At 38.2% G+C, this 20,979-nt stretch overlaps 2 protein-coding genes and 1 pseudogene across 3 annotated transcripts; all 3 read left to right on the top strand.

Annotated features, from left to right (window-relative positions):
* The first annotated feature begins 1,929 nt into the window (after positions 1–1,929).
* Positions 1,930–7,315, top strand: LOC143852980 (large ribosomal subunit protein uL6-like). The gene is made up of 3 exons (XM_077362671.1): positions 1,930–2,358; positions 6,828–6,950; positions 7,037–7,315. Exons 1-3 carry the CDS (start codon positions 1,996–1,998, stop codon positions 7,121–7,123), a joined length of 573 nt encoding a protein of 190 aa, XP_077218786.1. The 5' UTR covers positions 1,930–1,995; the 3' UTR covers positions 7,124–7,315.
* Positions 7,316–11,371: 4,056 nt separating this feature from the next.
* Positions 11,372–15,856, top strand: LOC143853399 (serine/threonine-protein kinase PBL27-like). Of its 2 annotated transcripts, none has more exons than XM_077363156.1 (8): positions 11,372–11,571; positions 11,756–11,853; positions 12,047–13,113; positions 13,228–13,394; positions 13,501–13,568; positions 14,274–14,412; positions 15,076–15,222; positions 15,599–15,856. In XM_077363156.1, exons 2-8 carry the CDS (start codon positions 11,846–11,848, stop codon positions 15,671–15,673), a joined length of 1,671 nt encoding a protein of 556 aa, XP_077219271.1. In that variant the 5' UTR covers positions 11,372–11,571; positions 11,756–11,845; the 3' UTR covers positions 15,674–15,856. The 2 variants fall into 2 exon arrangements, with proteins under 2 accessions (XP_077219271.1, XP_077219270.1); XM_077363155.1 differs by having other exon boundaries at positions 13,225–13,394.
* On the top strand, positions 15,359–15,475 carry LOC143853560 (5S ribosomal RNA; annotated as a pseudogene).
* Positions 15,857–20,979: the final 5,123 nt, after the last annotated feature.

Genomic DNA, 20,979 nt, shown 5'->3' with positions numbered 1-20,979 from the left:
CAAGATATTAATGACCTAAAACATATAAATCAATGATAGAGGGGGTTCTCACATGGATTTAACACACTAATTTATTTGTTGATTAAAACAAAACAAAATGGGGTGTCTACAGAATCTAAACAATTAATTTGTTTAACCTTTCATCCAGTGGCGGAGCCAAGATTTATACATAAACGGGGCATGCTTCAAATTTTAAAGGGGACGGGGCCCAATTGAGTTGGGCCTATTAAAAAGTTTGGCCCAATTCAACAGCCCCCCTCATGCTACATGTAGCTCTCCCCCTGCTTTTATTTTAGGCCCAAATTGGATTGCATGAAAAGCATTTATGTGGTAAACATTTCTTAAAAAAGAAATTTAACCTTCTCACTTCTTAAAGGAAAATTACATGGTTATAGTTTATTTGGCAGGGTGTTATCATAAATTGCAGGCCCCTCTAAATAAAACTTGAACCAGGATGGTTAAGTTATCTTTTTTTTTTTTTTCATTTGTAACCAAAAGGTTGAAAATCAAGAAATTTTGGAAAAAGTCTTACTGCCATGAGAATAGAGTTCCTAAGGTGTTACCTCATATAGCTTATATGAGGTGGCGCTCACAAAACATAAGGGGCCCACATTTTTGGGGTGATCGAAACCACTCATTTGAAAGGCCCTTAGATGGATATGGTGCCTACAAAAAATCAGGTCCATAGGATCATCCCAACCCTTCCATTTATGGAGGTTAAAAATGGGCAGATTTATGGAGGTTTATACCCATCCATTTCAACCTCCACAAATGGAAGGGTTAGGATGATCCTATGAAGTTGATTTTTTGGGCACACCCTATCTATGTGAGGGCCTATCAAATGAATGCTTTGGATCATCCAAACAAAGTGGGCCCCTTATGTTTTTAAGCGCCACCTCATATAAGCTATATGAGGTGACACCTTAGGAACTCTATTCTCTACTGCCATACCTGTCCTAAAAAATCATTCAAACAAAAAAGGGCTTAGGATCCCTTGTTTTCAGGAAAATCCTAAAATCTCTAACAAGACCATTGATTTTTAATAAGCCTAAATTCCACTCCACCGCGGGTTGCAACCAGTCTGAGCCTTGGGCTCTGTTCGGATTGCATGAAAAACATTTCAGTTATGATTTTTTTTCCTTTCCACAACTACGAGGGTAATGATAAGATTATGGTTAATTGTGAGGGATATTATCACATATTGAAAGTCCCTCTACAAAAAGGTTTAATATTGATGGTTTAAGTTAATTTTTTTTTTGCCGTATTAAAAAAAAAGTACTAACTTTTAGAAATATTTTTCCTTTCCAAACTTTTCCAAAAAATTCCAGCAATCCAAAGAGGGCATTATGATGGCCTACATGGGCCCGATGATGGCCTACGTGATCAACAGTTCATTTAAACAGGTGCATACCATGGTAGGACCCACAAAACTAACCCCTAGCCTTAATAGTGCAACTCAGGTCAGGTTGGACCGGGTTAAGGCCAACCCTAATCCAACCCAAGATAGCATTCCTTCAACACAAACCCAACCGAACCCCAGCCTCATGTTGAGGATTGCCAACCCTAATCCAACCAGCTTCTAAATTTCTCAACTCTAACCCAACCCATCTAACTCGAAATCAGGTCAAGTTGGTTTAGTTTGACCATGGACCAAACAGAAGAATACAATAACCCAAAGGAAATCAAGATAAAATTAGATGACGGTACGGTTCGGCCGAGTCGGGTTGCCAGGTCTCAACCCTAACAACCCGAAATTATCAAGTTGGCTTTTCACAGACCCAATCCAACCCGAGAAAATGCCAATCCAACCCCACCCAAAATCGGGTTGAACCAGCCGGGTTCGGATTGAGCCCGACCCAAGTTGCACCCAGACCTCTCAACCCTAAAAATTTCTCTCACACTATATATAAACCAAAGTTTAGGGTTTCTGGGTTTCATTTTCTTCGTTTCCTCTCCCTAATTCACTCTTCCTCCGCCCTCACCCAGAGAGAAAAAATGAAGACGATCTTAGCCTCCCAGACCATGGACATAGCAGAGGGAGTAAAAGTAAAGGTGAAAGCCAAGATCATCGAGGTAGAGGGTCCAAGAGGCAAACTCACAAGAAACTTCAAGCACCTAAACCTCGATTTTCAGCTAATCGAGGGCGGGAAAAAACTCAAGGTTGATGCCTGGTTCGGCTCCAGAAAAACCATGGCTGCGATACGCACCGCCATTAGCCACATTGAGAACCTCATCACTGGTGTTACCAAGGGCTATCGCTACAAAATGCGTTTTGTTTATGCTCACTTCCCCATCAATGCAAGCATCACTAATTCCAACAAGAGCATTGAGATCCGTAATTTCCTTGGAGAGAAGAAGGTATACTTTCTAACTTTCATTTTTATTCTATGCTTTGTTTTTTATTTGTTTTTCTGTGTTTATTTTCTTCAAGTTATAACTAAATATTGAGAAATTGTATTTCTGTTAGTGTAAGTTTTGGACTGTGGATCATGTGTAATATTATAACCCAATAAGGGTGTGGGATAAACCCAAGTTTTTGTTTCCTTTTGCTTGGTTGTCTGGAGGCCTTAATCAATTTTTCAGTTTTTCTCTTATTAACGATATCAAATTGTGTGGAAAAATTGATATTCCCCATTATACAGTGTAGTACTTGGAGATTGGCTCGACCCATCTCAGTTCATTTAGGAACTGTGCTTGATTCTTCTTAGTCAACCTTTTGACTGGAAACAACCTTTAGCTGGCATATGCACATGCTATATGCACATCCATGGTCAATCAGAAATGACATACTGATTGTGGTCTTTGACGCCTAGGCTTTCTACTTATGTGTAAATTTTGAAGTAGTTCACCATTGTACTTCCTCTCTTCTTCACATTACATAGGAAGTGACAAACAAAAGCCATTTTGTGTTTCCACATTCTAGTTCTTTCCGATTTAAGGTATTCTTCAGGACATTGTGTCGACAATGGAGTAGAAGTGCAAGTGATGGAGGGCAATGAAAATAATTGTACCAGGTCTGTGGTGGTTGGAGTTAGAGTGGAAGGGCAACTGATGGGGTAGTAGCTAACGTGCTCGGATATATCAGAGCCGAACTTCCATGCTATTATTAGGGTCTTTCTGTGTGCATGGGACGAATGTGAGTCAAGGGCCAATAAAAACTTTGTAGGACCCAATAATAGAGAAGTTTGAGAGGCAGTTGTCGATATGTAAGAGAGGTAGAATTGCACTTCTTACTTTGACGATGGATGCAAAATATGTTCTTTTTTTCTGTACCCAATTAGCATAATAGATCAAATTGGACCGTCTATTCAATGATAAGGATGAATGCCTGAATAACACCTGGTACCTTGCAACTTGGTATGCAAAACAAAGGAGGAATTAAACACATAGTTCTGAGCATGTCAAAATGTATATAATATATGAAAGTACAATATATGAATTATATTATTTATATATTTTCCCTGTTCGGAGGGCGAGCCTTGGCGCAACGGTAAGGTTGCTCCGTGGTAACCTGGTGGTCACAGGTTCGAGTCACGGAAATAGCCTCTCTGCAAAGCGGGGGTAAGGCTGCGTACATCTAGCCCTCCCCAGACCCCGCAATGGAGGGAGCCTCGTGCACTGGGACGCCGTTATATGTTTTCCCTGTTCATTATTTTTGTGTAATTTTAAAAATATATTTATATTTTTGTAATTTTTAATGCAAAAAATTATTTATTTTACTTATTTTTAAATGATTTTCTAAAAAACTAAATGAAATAATTATATTCTGAATGAATTATTTCTTCTTGTTTTAATTATGCCTTGAATTCCATCTCATGTATACTCATATAACACCATACTATTACAATATGGGGCCTAAGGGCCTATGTAAGGGCTGCGGGGTGGAAGGGCTGCCATTTTCTCAGGCTGTGCTTGCAGTCGCCCTCGCCCCTGCCTATGGGTTGGGGATCGGGGGCATCACCCTTGAAGCACATTATAGGGGTATTTTTACAATGCGAAAGCTTAATATTTTTCGTGTTTGATGGAAACTTGTGCATTGGGATTAGGCGTGGGGATAATATAAGCTCTTAGTTTTAGACCTTGGGTGAAACTTTGTAATCGCTGTTTAGTGTGGCATTATATAAGGTCTTGTTTGTAGTGTTAATAGTAGAAAGAATATAAAATAAAATGAAAAAAATCCATACCTGAACTTAAAATGTGAAAACCAAGTTTCTGAGTGTCTAGTCAAAATTTTGAAATATTGAGAGAAATATTGTAATACTTATATTGCGGTATAATGATTTGGTTGACAAGATAGAAATGATACTGACATGGAATCAATATGGCCAAAATTTTGATCGAAATATTGTTGACACTACTTCATGTGTATTTCATATCAGCTTCCAGCAAAAGTGACATATTTCTACTGAAATTTAATTCCATGGTTGGAATTAGCTTCTTAATGAGTACGAGCTAGGTGCCTCTATGGAATTGTTTGTGGAGGTTGGAGAGTTGGTTGACTATTTTTGGAGGGGAGTAATAGCAAGAAAATATGCCGAGGAATAGCATGATTCAAACACAAGGAGAATGACTAGGTATAACGGATCAGGGGTGTGGACTCGTGGAGGATTATCGATAATTTGTAGAGAAATTTGACAAAGGAATGTGATTGAGTAGGAAAGAAAGATAAAATTAGACTTTAGATAGAGCCTTGGTGTACTATTTCAAAAAAAAGATAGAGCCTTGGTGTAGTGAGATGTGATTAAAGGTGACATAACCCTCAAAATTTTGAGTTGCAGCATACAAGGGGCATGTTTATTGGGTTGCTTTGTTAAGGATGTTGCTGATCTGTGATGGGAACTAGTTTGAGAGGGGAATTGGTTCACCTGTGTTTTGATGACTTTCCTATTTTTTATAATGAATATTTGTCATTTGATGCTTGAAACTTTGAGATGAACTTGTCTTTTATTAGTTCTAAGATTATTATCCAATAGCACGAGAGCTACTTTCATCGGGTTGATCCCAACAAGCAAAAGCTGCAAAAGCTGCATATAAGTATCAGACCGTAGACCGATCAGTCTGGTATGGTGCTTTTATAAGGTCTCGGCGAAGGTACTGACGGATAGAATGAAGAAGCTAATGCATAGATTCATATCCAATAACCAATCAGCATTTGTTCAAGGGTGTTAGATTTCGGATAGTGCTTTGATATCCAACGAGGTTGTGGATTTCTACTTCATGTTCAGAAAAAGGCGTGGTGTGCGAACTTAACATGGAAAAGGTGTATGATCGAGTGGAATGTAAGTTCTTGGACTATTATTTGGGACAGATGGGTTTTACAGATAGATGGAGAGCATGGATGATGAGGTGCACCTCTTTAATATGGTTTTCCGTCCCGGTGAATGCCTCCCCCAAAGGATTTTTCAAATTAACTCGTGGATTGAGGGAGGGTGACCCTCTATCCCCGTTTTTGTTTCTGACTGTTGCAGAGACTCCTAGTTGGATGTTGGAAAGAGCAAGGCCGTCTGCAGTGGATTAGATCAATTGGAAGATTGAATTCTGGAGGAACTTATTTGAAAGGGAGATAGAGAGAGTCACCCAGTTTTTAGAGATTTTGGAGTCTTTGTACATCGGAAAGGGTGGCAGCGACAAAAGGGTTTGAATCTGGAACACATCTGGGATTTGCCGAATACATTTTCTAGGAATACACACAGACATATATACATTTTAAATTTTGTTTTTTATTTTATATGATAAAAATTACTGAATCCACGAATCCTACTTTTTGGGGTTTGCCGAATCTGACACCTCGAATCTGTGTCAGATCCCAACACGCGAATCCAAATCCATGCTGTCACGCCTCTGATCCTACTGTAAATATTGTCCGGTTCTGGGCCTTCCACGCTCCCTGGTTTTGTTTTCCAGCAGCACTAACCGTGATCGACCCACTCTGCAGGGGCCCGTCCTTTGGGATGCTGAAAACACGTCTACACAGGGAGAAGGAGAATCCACATATATAGCCCAGGAACTTTCTCTCCCCTTCACATGCAACATAACTTTTCATAGAATATTTGCCATATTTAATATGGGGAAATTATTTCAGCGCCCCAATTTTTTTTAAAAACGTGCGCTCCAGCAACTTTCTCTCCCCTCAAAAAGCTCTTAAATCACTTTAAACACTACACGGCAAACATAAGAGCGCATGTTTATCGAAACATTGGAGCTCTAAAATCATTTCCCTTTCATCCTCGTTTGTCTTTCAAAAAGGAAAAAAAAAATTCTAGTGATCTTATACTCTTATTTTTAAAAAGTACCTAATTTGGCATAATATTGTGGAAGGATTACCAACTGGCCTTTTGTTAAAAATTAAATTCCTTACCAACCAAATTAAAAAAAACACCAATTAGATGGTTGATTTCCGTTGAATATCGCACTAATTGGTGATGAGGCTCTGTGTGATGGCTACTGTCCGGTATTTTTCCGAAGTATGATCTGGGTAGCCACGGTTTCTCTTTATTTTCTGCTTTTGTTCAGCACCGTAGTTTCTGAAGGAAAATCTATATACGATTACTGATGTTCTTGATCGAGTCCGCTTCTTGGCATGCCATTTGATTTAAATTTCTGTCATATGTATCTAAATACATATTATTGTGCCAGTATCAACTGGCCTTTTGGTAGAAGCCAAATACCAACACCTGCCCCTCGGATGGCAGATTTTCATTGATTATCACACTAATTGGTGACGAGGCCCTTCATTATGGTACTGTACAGTTCCATGTGGGGACCCTGTTTTGTTATTTATTTATTCACTTGCTGAAGGTGGGATTTCCATGAAAATTTTGTGTCAGGTCCGCAAGGTGGATATGCTTGATGGAGTTACAATTCTTCGGTCGGAGAAGGTCAAGGATGAGCTGGTATTGGATGGAAATGATGTTGAACTAGTTTCTCGATCTGCTGCGCTGATTAACCAGGTACCGTTTTGTCTCTCTTATTTCATCTTCTACTTTGTCTTAAGTGCTTGCACATATTGAGGTTGGTGCTTGTTTTGTTGATACAGAAATGCCATGTAAAGAAGAAGGACATAAGGAAGTTCCTTGATGGTATATATGTGAGCGAGAGGAAAACAATGGCTGATGATGAGTGAAGAAGGTAAAGAGGCGCCTTTTTTTAGGCTCTACCCGCTGGTTATTGAGATTTTTACAGTGGATAGAAAATGTTATGAATTGAGTTTTAGACTATCAGTTTCTTGTTTATTTCTTACTTTCTATGTTGCTGAGTTGAACTGGTTTTTTATGTTATTGCATAACGAGAAGGGCTAGCATGGGGTTGACCTCAAGGTTTTGTTCTACAAATAGAAAATGCTACCAATAGGTCTGCTTGCTAATGGATGAACTGGTTATGCCATTAATCTTTTTACTGTAGTATGTGATGGAGAAATGCTCATTCCCCCACACTATTTTAAATGTCACAAAAGCATTTCTATACTAGTATAAGTGAATACATGGGTTGCGAGCAGCTAAAACAAGGGGTCTCAATGGACCAGGACATGGTCCGATGTATGCAAAGGATCCTTATGTTAATGAAGCTGGATCTGACCGTGTCTATTGGATCTATATCCCATAGCATAAAATTGGCAATATTGAGCTCAGAATTCCTATGTAAAAAAAAGGGCGGCCCAATACACGAGCCTGGGGAGGGCTAGATGTACGCAGCCTTACCCTTGCTTTGGAGAGAAGCTGTTTCAGTGACTCGAACCCGTGACCGCTAGGTCACAATGGAGCAACCTTACCATTGTACCAAGGCTTGCCCTCTTGAGAGTTCCTATATAAAGGGAAAAAAAGAGAGCAAAAATCATTCTGTCACGACCCGGTCACATCGTGAAGATATTGTACTGTTCTATGTTGCAACCCTCCCCGGTTTTAGAACTAGTTTACAGATGGAAAGAGGGGTCGACACATATAGTCTTGGAACTCGCTCAGCTTCCAATGTGGGATCTGACAATCCACCCCGGGCCCGGCATCCTTTCTAGCACACCGGACTAGAGGAGGCTCTGATACCATTGAATCGACAACGAGTGGAGTGGAATCTATTTTACTTCAGCCGAATCCTCTGTAACACTTTGTAAATAATGCCTTCAATTGATCCTATAGAATTTTCCTGCAAAACTTACCAATTAGAATGGAAGTGAGAAGGATAGATTTGAAGAATGCCTTGGGCGCTGTTTCTTCTGAAAACATTTTGTTCTCTCGGGAGAGTGCGGAATCTATTTTACTTCAGCCAAATCCTCCGTAACACTTTGTAAATAATGCCTTCAATTGATCCTATAGAATTTTCCTGCAAAACTTACCAATTAGAATGGAAGTGAGAAGGATAGATTTGAAGAATGCCTTGGGCACTTTTTCTTCTGAAAACATTCTGTTCTCTCAGGAGGGTGCAGATTAGGCATTCTTCTAATCTATCTTTCTCACATCCATTCTAATTGGTTTTGAGCACCCAAGTTTTGCATGAAAACTGTTTGTTTTTCCCAGAAAAACAAATCAAGCTAAATCATTTAAAAAATGGGTTGAGCGGCTAAAAAATCTGATTGAGGACGAATGGCCATTCAACCTTGACTTTTAACGACTCATTTGATTTTTTGGTGGTGACTAGCTATTTTTTTTCTGGTTTGAACCTGATTTTTAATCACCGATTTTGAACGCTGTCAGCAATGACAACTACTTCTGGAACTTGGTGGGTCGTTGTAGGCTGAGAGAAGAACATTTGAAAAGATGAAAACACATGTTTGGATCGAACAACACTGGGCTGAATATTTTTAAAATTGTCTTCCTACTGTCTTTTTTCAACTGCTTCATGTAATTAATGAGACGGGATTTTTTTTCTTTTTTTTTCTTTTAAAACTTACCAACACTAATCCGTGGTAAATATTTTTTAACCTAATACATCCACATTTCGCAGGTGGGAAATGATATTGACAATCCCCCGTTTTTGTAATAACACTCCACACTTCATCAGTTTGGTTGTGTGTAGTTGTATTGTAAAGTAGTGGTACAATAGCAAGTAGTTTCCTTGTGCGCAGAGTGTCTTTACTAAAATAAGGGGTATTAGGTCTGTCAATACCAATATAGAGAGAAGAGTGCTAAATCCCACTCTACTAGCAACAAAGCCGTTTTTTTTTTCAAGTTGTTTGGTGGGGGGTAAAAATCCAAACCGTTTGACACAGCTAGTAGTCACCTAGTAGTTTGAATCAAAACGTGCAGCCAAACACAACCCGCAGACTACACGGGTCCAAATCCAACTAAAACACTACCAAACCCCAAAACCTGTGCAACCAAGCAGGCCTCAAGTAGAGATTGCCTTTATTGCAACAAAGGAAGGAATGAGGATATCAATTTTCTTTACTTGCATGTTCAAGGATATCCCAAGTAAGAAACCCAAACAAACGGACAGTTTTTATTTATTTTCTAACTTCGTTGCACTAGAGGTCCATTTACATCTAGAAGCTAAATTACAATAAACCATCTCGTTCTTGTCAATAAAACCCTTTATCTATTTACATAGACAATGCAGACTCGCATTGAGAAGTATGATGAAATTAACCTCCGCCAAATAGAAGGGGCAACTCGGCAGAAATGATACTTGTGGTGGTCAACCCAATGTGGAATTTTGGCTTATATGATCTCAATATACATAAAATTATAGCAGAAAATTAACAAACAACAGAACAAAGGCTACTCTTTCTAAGATTAGTTAGAAATATCAACCCCCCAATAGGAAGAGAAGAAGAAAGGAAGAAAAGCAAAGCAATGAGAAAGAGAGAGAGGAGAGAGAGAAGAGAGAGTGTAATTGTTGCGTTGGATGGGCACAAGACCTTCAAAGAAGGGAGGGGTGTTGCTTCTCTTTCGTGGGTTCTTACTAATGTTGGTCTTAGGACGAACGACGAACTCCTGGTTCTTAACATCCTAAATTTTAAAATTTCGGATTTGGGTTATTGTTGTTTTAGTGATCAATCAAGTTGTAAGCTCCAAAGAAGTGAGTACTTCAAGTTTCTCCACGAACAGATAGAGCAGAGAAAGGAGAATTATAGGAAGATCTTCAGACCATTCTACAGCAGATGCAAAAGTGACGGGGTAAGTTTATAGGGAATAAGTTATATACGCGAGTTTACGGGTAGTCCGTAGTTGTTATGTAGTTATTATGTAGTTGTGGGTATTTTTGCTTTAGGAGTTTTTATATGGTGCCCGAGCGTGAAGTCCAGTGCAGGTGGTACGTTAAAAGTACCACCCTTGATATTTGATCCAACAGCAAGTATCATGTATCACACCTTTGTCTTTGTAATTAAGAAATTATATATTAAGCAGAGAATTTGCAACCAAAACATAAACTTATGTCTTAGGAGAGTCATGGTTTCTCTCGAATTGAATCACAGGAGGTCTCGTTGCCTCGAATCAGCCCTTTCCCTCAATTTTCTTCGTTTATTTGTATTACGGCTAATTAGGCACATAACAATAAGACTCTATTAATACCCAAGTCTGTTTCTGTAATTTTATTCATGTGATTCACAGAGAGTCTTAGCGTAGATTTCTGGCTTTTGTATATCCTCAGGTAACAAGTTTTTCAAATACAGATAAACAAATTAACAGACAACGAAATAAATTTTGAATAATATGTATTCAGATGCAATGGAACTATAAATCAGTGAATTAGTTAAGTACAATGGTACTACTTCAGGAGAAATTATATGGTGTAAGCCCTTATAGTCCTGTATTTTTTCGTACTGTATGGCCTGTACCATAGGATGATCAAACCATTTTACAGGCCACAATGTAAATGGGTTGTGCCCAAAAAAATATTTCCGAAGGATGATCATAGCTCTTCGATCTATAGAGGAAATAATTATGAAAACCTCTATAGATGGGAGGGTTGAGGGTTGAAATCATCGTATGTAAATAATTTTTTGGACACAACCTATTTAAATTGTGGCCCATCAAATGGACGGTTTGGATCATCCTATGGTGTAGGCCAGTACTTTTTAAAAAATACGGGACTATAAGGGCTTACACCATATAAAATTACTTAAAGATTACAAAAATGTGGAGAAAACCCAATACTATCTTGGGTGCCCTTTGCATATCTAATATCTATACAGGCTTTCACAACTGGTTTATATGAAAAACATAAGTAACATGTGCATAATTACTATAACTCACCATGTTTGAAATTAAGAATATACAGCTATAAATAACTCAAAACTAATTGCTAATCTACCTCTCTAATGATCCAATGGTCTAGATATGATCTAATATATTCTAACAGTTTCTGTTCTTCTTGCCATTCAAAAAAAAAATGTTACTGTGCTCCTTTCTCATCCATTGATCTGTAGTCCCATTCTCAATGGGGGCTTTTCTTTTTTGATTTGCTTGATGACTCTTATTTATGTCTCTTTCTTTAATCTTCCTTTTTTCTCCGTCCCCTTTCTAATGGGGTTTCTCCCATGAGAGGGCTTGTTGTATCTTCTAGAGCTGGCAATAGGCCAGACAGATTTGTTCAGGGCATGGACATCAAATCCAGTCAGATGAATCCGGATCCAATTAGGTAATTAAGCCAGACCCAGATCCATGGCACAGGGTCCTATATTCATATATATAGTATAAGTAGGCAAGATTAGACCAATGAGATAAGACATCAAGGAATAATCTTTGGATAATAGAACAGTTACCAATTTCTGGAATACCCATTTAAAATTTATGGTTAATTTCAAATATTTTATTTTTGTTAGGTGAAGTTCGAAGTAAAAATATCAGCCGGGTTCAAACCAGAGACGATTGTGATTTCAGAGGCAAATAATGCTGAAGCAACTTGGATTGTCATGAATAGGTTCTTTTTCTTTCTTGATTCTTGCTTCCTTTTTCTTCTAATTCTTCTTCTTCTTCTTGTGCTAGTATATCAACAACATATATGTGGTTGAGCCTTGTCCTATCTAACTGCTAGGCTGCAACACATTGAGGTCATTTCAATTCCAGTTATTCATCCAAAAATATAGAAGAAAATCATTATCTTTGAATTGCAGGTCCTTGGTGAACGTTGAGAGTATCCGACTGGACGGCGATAATTGTAGAGTGGCTTTGTTGAACGAAAATGAAAACCCTGAAGTTCTTACTCTAAACTACAGATCTAATAACCTTATTACAGAAGAGAACCTTATTACAGAAGAGGATAACAATGAACATAGATACTTTTTAAAGGAAATGGTATTGAAGGAGGAGCCACACATTCGTGATTCCATGCCTATCTCCGGATCATTGCTTTTGCAAAATATACAAGTAGATAATCTGACAGAGGCTGAAACAAAGACCAAACCAAGTATAAAAGAAACTACATTTAGTGATTTGGAACCTATGCCATTGCTCAAATCATCAACTACTAAATATGAAAATCCAACAAAGATCGAAATAGATACAGAAGAAATTGCACAGAAGGGTAGGTTGGCCAATGGAAGTGATTTGGAACCTATGCCATTGTTCAAATCGCCAACCATTCAAGACGAGAATCGAACAAAGGCCGAAAAAGCTAGAGAAAAATTTACCAAGCAAGACAGGTTGGAAATTGAAAGTGATTTGGAAAATATGCCATTGCTTAGTCTAGATGAGAATCTGAAGAAGATCGAAAAAGGTACAGAAGAAATTAAGAAGGATGAATGTCTGGCGAATGGGAGCAATTTAGAATCTATGCCTTTGGTCAAACAACTGTTTGCCTGGGACAGAAATGTGACAAAGAGTGAAACTAACAATTTGTCAAAGAGAAGAGATTTGGAACCTATTCCTTTCCTCAAAGTACCAATTGAGCTTGGCCAGGAAGATATTGTAGCAATAACTGACAAGGTCCGAATAGGGGGCTTCTTCCAAGAACATAAATACTTTGATATGTACACTGGATTTCTCCATCCTGAAGGATTCCCCATTCTGGTTAAGCAATTCTCCGTTGATTTGATCAGTGTCATAGAAGCTGAGAAAAGAGTATCAAAATTCATGTCTCATCGGAATATTTTACCTCTGATTGGTTACCACGAGAGTTCAAATACCTCTGCTTTGGTCTTTCATTATACAGGAAAAGGGTCGCTCGACCATTATGTATCTCGTGAGTACATCATCACTCTCTCTCTCTGTGTATATTTATGTATGTATGTATGTATGCATGCATGTATTTATATATCTCCCTCTATCTCTCTTATGTCATTGGAATTTATAGCAGGCCTGAAAGGGAAACCAACAGGGCTGACGTGTCCAGAGAGGATGAAGATAGCAATTGAAGTTGCTCGTGGAGTTCGATTCATGCATGAAGAATGTCCTGGAGGGCCAGTTGTTCATGGCAATTTACGGCCATGCAATGTCTTTTTGGGACAGGGTTTCCAGCCGCAGGTAAACAACTGAGAAACTTTTGAAATTCTAGGTGTCATTTCTTCTTACTTCTCCTTATTATTCATCACCATCATCATCATCTTCTTCTTGCTCTTTGGGTGTATAGATCTCGGGCTTTGGGCAAGCGAGATGGCTGCAACTGGAGGAAATGATGCTAGAGTCATGCTATAGCAGGTTTGCAAAACTAGGACTTAATTTAATCTAATGCAACTGATTATTTTGTTTTGACAGACCATATTTAGGCCACAAATCAGATTATTAAAATGCTTGATTGGTGCAATTTTTGGCCTATCATCCACTCTCACAGGACCCAAATGGTTAAAATCACCTTACACATGTTTTACATATTCAGTACATATGGGCCAGCAAAATTATATAATTATTTGTACTCTAATATTATAGGAATATGGGATTTAAGAAGCTAATGGATTGTTAAATTAGTTGCAGTCAAAAAGTTCATGACCTCCTTACTAGGATGTTGAGAATATACACTATTCACATGAGAATGTTTAAATTTCATTATAATCTGTCCTACAGTAGGCTAAGTTGCATTCATACTTGAGGGGTTTCGTATGCACCGTTTAGGGACTTCTGAGACAAAATTAAGGCTTATGTAAGTCAATCAAGTTGTACTCATGCTGCTTGGAACTCTACACCTCGAACCAAGGTTTTTCTTTCCAATTAACACGTTGTGGTGAAACCAAACAGAGAGAGGTTTTTCTTTCCAATTAACTCATTGGGGTGAAACCAATCATGTGTACTTCTCTACATCTATTTTCCTTCATCAATGTGCAATCTCATTGTTGGAGAACAAGCGTATGTTCAAATCCAGGAGATTTAGACTAATTATTTGCCTGACCAAGTTGGTATTGTTTTCAGAAGTTTCCGGGGTCAGAACCTTTCAGAGCAAGACTCCATGACCCTCCTAAAGTCAGATGTCCTATCCTTCGGAGTGTTGCTTCTGAGACTATTTTGCCGGAGACCCTTACCAGACGATGACATGCAGTTGGTTGAATGGGTTAGTACATCACTCCTTGGGACTTTTGGGAGGATTGATTCTAATATTTTGATAGGAAAACTACTAGATAATATAGTCACAGGAAAGTTTCTGAGATTTGCTACAGATGCCTTGTTATTAGCCACTGACAGTGCTCATCCACAGTACCCATCAGTCGATTATTTTATTATTATTTTTGGGTAGACATCATTGTACTTTGCAAATCACAGGAAGTCTACAAGGCATATTAAAATGTGGCATCTGACTATCATTCCCCTAAGTATGTGCGCGCGCGCTGTGATGATTACCCTTGTTTTGCTTTGGTTTCACAAAGACTCATTGAAGGCATTTTTTGCCCTTTTGCTTTGAAAAACCCTTTTTTTCACACCTAACGATTACTCAACACTTCTTTTAACCCAGAATTTATCTAGTAATCCGGGGTGATACTTGATAGAAAAAAAAGAAGTACAAGAGGACATGTCACCTAGCCTCTGAAACCCAATCAAAATACTAAAGAAATCTACAATAGAACAACACTACAATATAAATAATTATCTAATCGACACCTAAAAGTAATGAAAAACATCTTAGATCTACAGAAGACTTAGACGCGAGAGTTTTCAAGAAAAAGTGACAGCACATGAATTTCTTGACCACATTACCTTGTGTTTGATGATTTTGTAGGCTCGACCGTTGTTGCTGGAAGGTGCTTTCCATGAATTGCTAGACCAGGATATGGAGGATCTAGACATGTACGATATATATAGGGTGATGTCCGCGGCAACACACTGCACAAAAACTAACCCACTCTCCCGGCTCAGTATGACCCAAGTAAGCTTCCTTGCCTCACATCCTCACATCTGGACCATCATTGGGTTAGCTTATGTTAATATAAGGCCTATTTTGATCTGTTAATTGAACTTGGTTAATGTGAAAAGAATGAACTTTCTATATTTCTACTGCAATTGGGTGCGATCATACCAACACACGCACTGGATCCCATCGGAACTCTCAAGATAAGTGTGCTTGAGCAAGAGTAGTACTAGAATGGGTGGCCTCTTGGGAAGTCCTCGTGTTTCACCCGTCTCTCCTTTTCTTTCAAAAAAATAAAATAAAATCTACCGCAATCCCTCAAGCTGGCAGTTTCTTTTGACACAAGCAATCATCAATAAGAATTCCTAAAGGCATGCATTTGATTTTTTTTCAGGTGGTTTCCATTCTTAGAGGAGAAAATTCATGCATTCTACAATCTCCATCATCTGATTCTACTCTCGGCAGATAAACGAGCAGATTTTACTGAAAAAAGAGTGAGAGAACTGAGGTTGAATTTCTCATTGTACTATGTAATTATTTGGAAGAAAAGAAAAGACAGTATCTCTAACTGCATGTATTCTAAAGAAAAAAAAATGTTGAGATTAATTGTTAACTCTAAAGTTTTTCTCTGAGTTGTGATAGGGAAATTTTACAGGCGAATCCCAATGTAAGATTCATATGAGGGTAGCTTTTCATTGAAGACTAATCTACTGAGGTGTGACAGCATCCTTGTAGGTATGGCAACAATAATCTAATGAGGACCATCCATATTGCATATAGGCGGGGGTGGAAATGCAATAATTTTGGGAAAAGACAAACAAAATAGGGTGAAAATGATGGGAAAGTGGGTGCACAGAAAACTTAGTATCCTGATCTGAGGTGATTGTTTTAGTGCTCATTTGTTTCCATAACGTCTTCCAAAATTTTTAATGTCTTTTTGGAACACCATATAACTTTACCACTACTTTCATGTATAAGATGGACGCATGTGATTCATCAAAGTTATTTCAGTAAGGAATGAACTATACCATTTTACAAACCCGACCGTTCACCACATGTATGGAGTCAACTCCCCTTTGATTGCGTTGAAGACGCAAAATGAGTCCATAGCCATAGTTATGTTCTTATAGCCATGCATTCTGCTTTTGTATTTTGGAGGTTTGGAAATTTTGGCATTTTTCAATAAACCTCCCAATGCCGCAATGCATTTTGGGCCCGAAAAACTTTTCTTTAATTATAGGCATTCTCTTGCCTTGCCCAAAATGTCCTGCTAGATTGCAACAATGCATATCAATAATGATTTTCTCATGCAAAGAACCCTCTGACACACATTTCGCAGCGATTCGAACTTGCTCACTTGTTTTCTTGGGCATGTGTCACAACATAGAGTTTCATCTTTATTTTCCAAACGAAATCCCATTTTGCAAGCAACTTTTTTATTGTTTGACAAAAGAAAAAAAAAAAAAACCTAAGGTAATTTACGAAAAAATTCCGTTTCATTATTGATATGACAGTAGATTGGCGACTTATTTTGAATTCACATTTGAGTTGAGCCGTACAAGAAAAAAGATGAAATTGCTCTTCAAGGCAGTTTCGTCCATCTTATTCTTCTTTAAGTTTGTTCTGTTTTTACATCTCCACCACTGCCGCCGACCACCGTTGGAACTCAGAAGAGGAGGAAGAACGGAAAAGAAGAGGAAGAGAAACGGAGGATGAAGGAATTTACCGAGTCGACACCCCATTTTACCGAGTTAACCATCAAATCTCATTGTTTCGACCCCAAATCATACCAAATTAGTCAATCCCAACTGCCCCTGCTTCTTCTTCCTCTCCCCCCCCCCTCCTCCCCATTTTCCAGCGTCGATTATTTTTTCCTTCTTATTCTTATTTTTCTGGCGTATTCAAATTTTTCCGGCATCGATTCTTCTTTTTCTTTCTTCCTCTTCTCTGCTCATTCCTCTTATTTTCTTCTTCTTCCTCCTCTTCCGAGTTGCAGCGGTGGTCGCCGACGGTGATGGAGATGAAAAAATAGAAAAAAACCTAAAGAAGAAGAGGGAAGGCAATTTCGTCTTTCTGTTTTTTATATGGCTTAATTCCAACGCGAATTCAAACTAAGCCGCCAAGTCTACTGTCATATTAGAAATAAATCACACTCTCTAGATCATTTACCCAAAAAACTAACATGTTTGGTAGTTTCATAAACTTCATTTAAGGGGTAAAATTTCCTTAATTTTATATGAAAAAGGGGTATAATATATGATAATAATTCAACTAGCTGGTAAAGGTACATGGCCCATACAGATGTGCTGACTCTACAATCAGAATTCAGGGAGTCGTTAGTCGCGGAAGTTTTCTACTCATGGTTTGTAGCATCGAGAATTTACAAGAAGTGAATATATAGTCGTAAATGGCAGGCCCCAAAAAATTACATTGGCCTAGAGAGAGAGAGAGAGAGAGAGAGAGAGAGAGAGACGCATCATTTTTATTCAAGTATTACACACACATTCAAGTTGATTGGTAGAATTAAATGAAACCCATCTCTTCTTTCAACATCTCAATTTTCTGGACAACATGATTAGCTGAATGCAATTTAGTCCCTCTGTGATTAAGAAATAAAAATAACCCAAAAAGAGAAAAAAAAAAAAAAAACAGCATAATATGCTCGAGAAAGCCAAAATTCTCCCAAGCCTTATTTCTTCTTCAACATCAGTAGTTCTCTAGCTCATAAGAAACCTCACTTAATTGAAATGATCACAACTATTACATAGTAGAGTACAGAAATAGAAGACAGAAGATTAATATGAAAAGAACTCTATAGCATTAGAACTCACCAGTTCAATTTGGAACTCTGTTAATATGATTATTTCTCAGCCCAACTCATGGAAATTGCTACTAATGGTATTGAACACCTCTTTGCTCTTCCATTCAATCTCACTACTCAAATTCACTGCATCTTCAAAGCTCTTAATCTACCTGTTATGTAATGGATCAGGGCATGTTGGTACTTCTCTTTTGGTAGTGGAATATAAGTCCCCACTTCCTTGATTGGATGTTGTCCTCCAAACTTGGCTCTCTTTTGTCTGTACCACCTTTTCTTGTAAGTGTCTCATGCCCAAAACCTTTGTCTCTGAAAGTGAGGCACTCAAGATAATCACTAGAAAAAACCCAACTTGCCACTTTGAGATTATCATCTCTCTCTCTCTCTCTCTCTCTCTCTCTCAGGCAAAAAGAAAGAGGAGTTGGAGTGCCAATGACAAACCAAGGGCCTGTATTTATGTGTGTTGATTTATATATAGAGTGGGAAGTGGAAAGATCTAAATGGGGGCACCAAAAGGGAGTCAAGTTCCAAAGCAAAAACAACGTGGAGGGAGACAAATGTGTAATGGTTGCAGCGAGGGGTGTTGTGGGGATGGGCTTCATTAAAAGCTCGAGTTTTTCGGTTGAATTAAATATACTCCCACCTCGTGCTATGTACTCCTTTCTATCGGCTCATGCTTAAAATATAGCTGTGTTAGTATCCTTCGTCAATGTCCTTTTTATGGCATCCTTAGTCCCTACCCCAAACTTCTGAGTTTAAATATTTATGAAGTGGCTTCCGAAATCATTGTCTAATTTTCTATCTAACTAGTTAAGAGATAAAAATAGTCTGCATTGATCTTTTAGACCACATGAGGCCAATGGCATGGTCTTGGTCCCATGCTTAATGGATATCCCATCTATAGTTACCACTACAAAAAATACACTCATTTGCGGCCTCTCTGACCAACAAACAAATTCCTAAGCATGTCGTTCATTTTAGAAAACATGTAACCCATAAAGAGTTTTCCCTCGGGTTATGGGGCTTTGACAACTGATAACATAGGCCTTAATCGCCCCACCTTATGGGCTTTGTTAACTGAGAACATAGGCCTCAATAGCCTCACCGATTGAGAGTAAAGGCCTCGCCCAATAAAGAGGATATTGTATCTGTCACTAAATATATAAATAAGAAGAGAAAATGACTAAAAAAAGGGGCTTTGTACTGATTATGATGTGGCCGGGGGTGGGGGGGGTGTGTGTTTTCTAAATTACGAATTTGAAGTGATGTTGACAGGTTTAGGTGGGTTTCGGACAAAAATGCCCTCATTTGAAAACTCAAACGTTTTTACACCTTTTTTTTTTTTAAGGTTTTTACGTTCTCTCTCTCGTTGCAAATACCCCCTGCCGACGGAAAATTTCCGGCAAGTCTCTCCGTCTCACTCTCTCTCTCGGCAAATCTCACCAGCCTTCCTCTTACATGTTGGTAACCCATATCTCTCACTGTCACTCTCTCCCTCTCACTCTTTATGTCGTTTTCTAAGTTACGGTTTTGAGAAATCAGTGGTTTAAACCAATCTCAGTGATTTAAGCCACTAATTTGTCAGAAATCAGTTGTTTAATTGACAAATGAGGGGTTTTAACTAACTATTGATGGTTTTAAACACCCAATTTGTGAGAAAGCAGTGGTTTAAAAACCTAATTTGTGAGAAATCAGTATTTTAAACCCCTAATTTGTGAAAAATCAATGGTTTAAACACCTAATTTATGAGAAATCACTTGTTTAAACACCTAATTTGTGAGAAATTAGTCGTTTAATTGATAATTAGGTGTTTTAACTAACTACTGAGGTTTAAAAACCTAATTTTGGAGAAATCACTGGTTTAAACCCCTAATTTGTGAGAAATCAGTGGTTTAAACCCATAATTTGTGAGAAATCAGTGGTTTAACTGATAAATTATGGGTTATTTTCCATAGTGATTTTCTCAACACCCTAATAGGCTTGTAATAAAAAGAATGGACATGTCATTGTCCTATAGGGGCTGAATTTGTTAGAAATCGGTGGTTTAAACCATATACCAAGATGGGAAAGGAATTCGGGAAACGAAACGTGAAACGGAAACGGGAAACGAGTGAAAAAAAATGCAGGGGAAACGAGATACGAGAAACAATAGAAAATTGTACGAGAAACGTCTTAGGAAATGATGTGTTTTTTCCAAAATATTTTTCGTAAGTTCCACACATGTTTCCTACATGTTTCATACGCGTTTTCTACGAGTGTTGCATATATTTATCATGCGTTTACACATTATTTGCATAAGTTTTCCATATGTTTCCCATGTGTTTCAGAAGCATTTCTCCAATTTTATATCATATTTTGGAAACGTTTCTGAAATGTGTTTCCCTCGTTTTAGGGGAAACGAGTTTCCCACCCGTGAGAAACGTGTTTTAGGGGAAACGGGTTTCCCACCTGCCCAAGGAGTTTCCGGCAACTATGGTTTAAACCCCTAATTTTCCAGTTAACAGTGGTTTAATTGATAAATTAGGGGTTTATTCTCCCTAGTGATTTGCTCAGCACCATAATAGTCTTTTAAGAAATAGAATGGACATTTCACTGGTATATTGGGGTTGAGTTTGCGAGCAATGAGGATTTTAAACCCCTAATTTTTCATGTTAACAGTGGTTTAATAGATAAATGAGGGGGTTAATTCTCCTTAGAGATTTGCTCAACACGCTAATAGGCTTGTAAGAAATAGAATGGACATGTTAATGGTCTATAGGTGATGAATTTGTGAGCAATCAGTGGTTTAAACCGCTAATTGTCCATGTTAATAGTGGTGTAATTGGACAATTAGGGGTTTATTCTCCATAATGAATTGCTCAACCCCCTAATAGGCTTGTAAGAAATTAAATGAACATGTCAGTGGTCTATAGACCATTATCGACGATTATAAACCACTACTGAGGATTCTTAACTAC

This window comes from Tasmannia lanceolata, unplaced genomic scaffold, assembly GCF_043159265.1.
Source record: "Tasmannia lanceolata isolate RefF3 unplaced genomic scaffold, GAP_Taslan_0.1 ptg000019l, whole genome shotgun sequence".
In the NCBI taxonomy this organism is placed as follows: Eukaryota; Viridiplantae; Streptophyta; class Magnoliopsida; order Canellales; family Winteraceae; genus Tasmannia; species Tasmannia lanceolata.
This window is presented reverse-complemented; position numbering and strand designations above follow the sequence as displayed.

Bases quoted from the DNA above. Each gene is read 5' to 3' on its own strand.
- LOC143853399 (XM_077363155.1), top strand. The intron at 13,395-13,500 runs GTAAACAACTGA...TTGGGTGTATAG, and splicing joins GACAGGGTTTCCAGCCGCAG to ATCTCGGGCTTTGGGCAAGC. The intron at 15,223-15,598 runs GTAAGCTTCCTT...ATTTTTTTTCAG, and splicing joins CCCGGCTCAGTATGACCCAA to GTGGTTTCCATTCTTAGAGG.
- LOC143852980 (XM_077362671.1), top strand. From the start codon at position 1,996: ATGAAGACGATCTTAGCCTCCCAGACCATGGACATAGCAGAGGGAGTA. The intron at 2,359-6,827 runs GTATACTTTCTA...ATTTTGTGTCAG, and splicing joins ATTTCCTTGGAGAGAAGAAG to GTCCGCAAGGTGGATATGCT. The intron at 6,951-7,036 runs GTACCGTTTTGT...TTGTTGATACAG, and splicing joins CTGCTGCGCTGATTAACCAG to AAATGCCATGTAAAGAAGAA.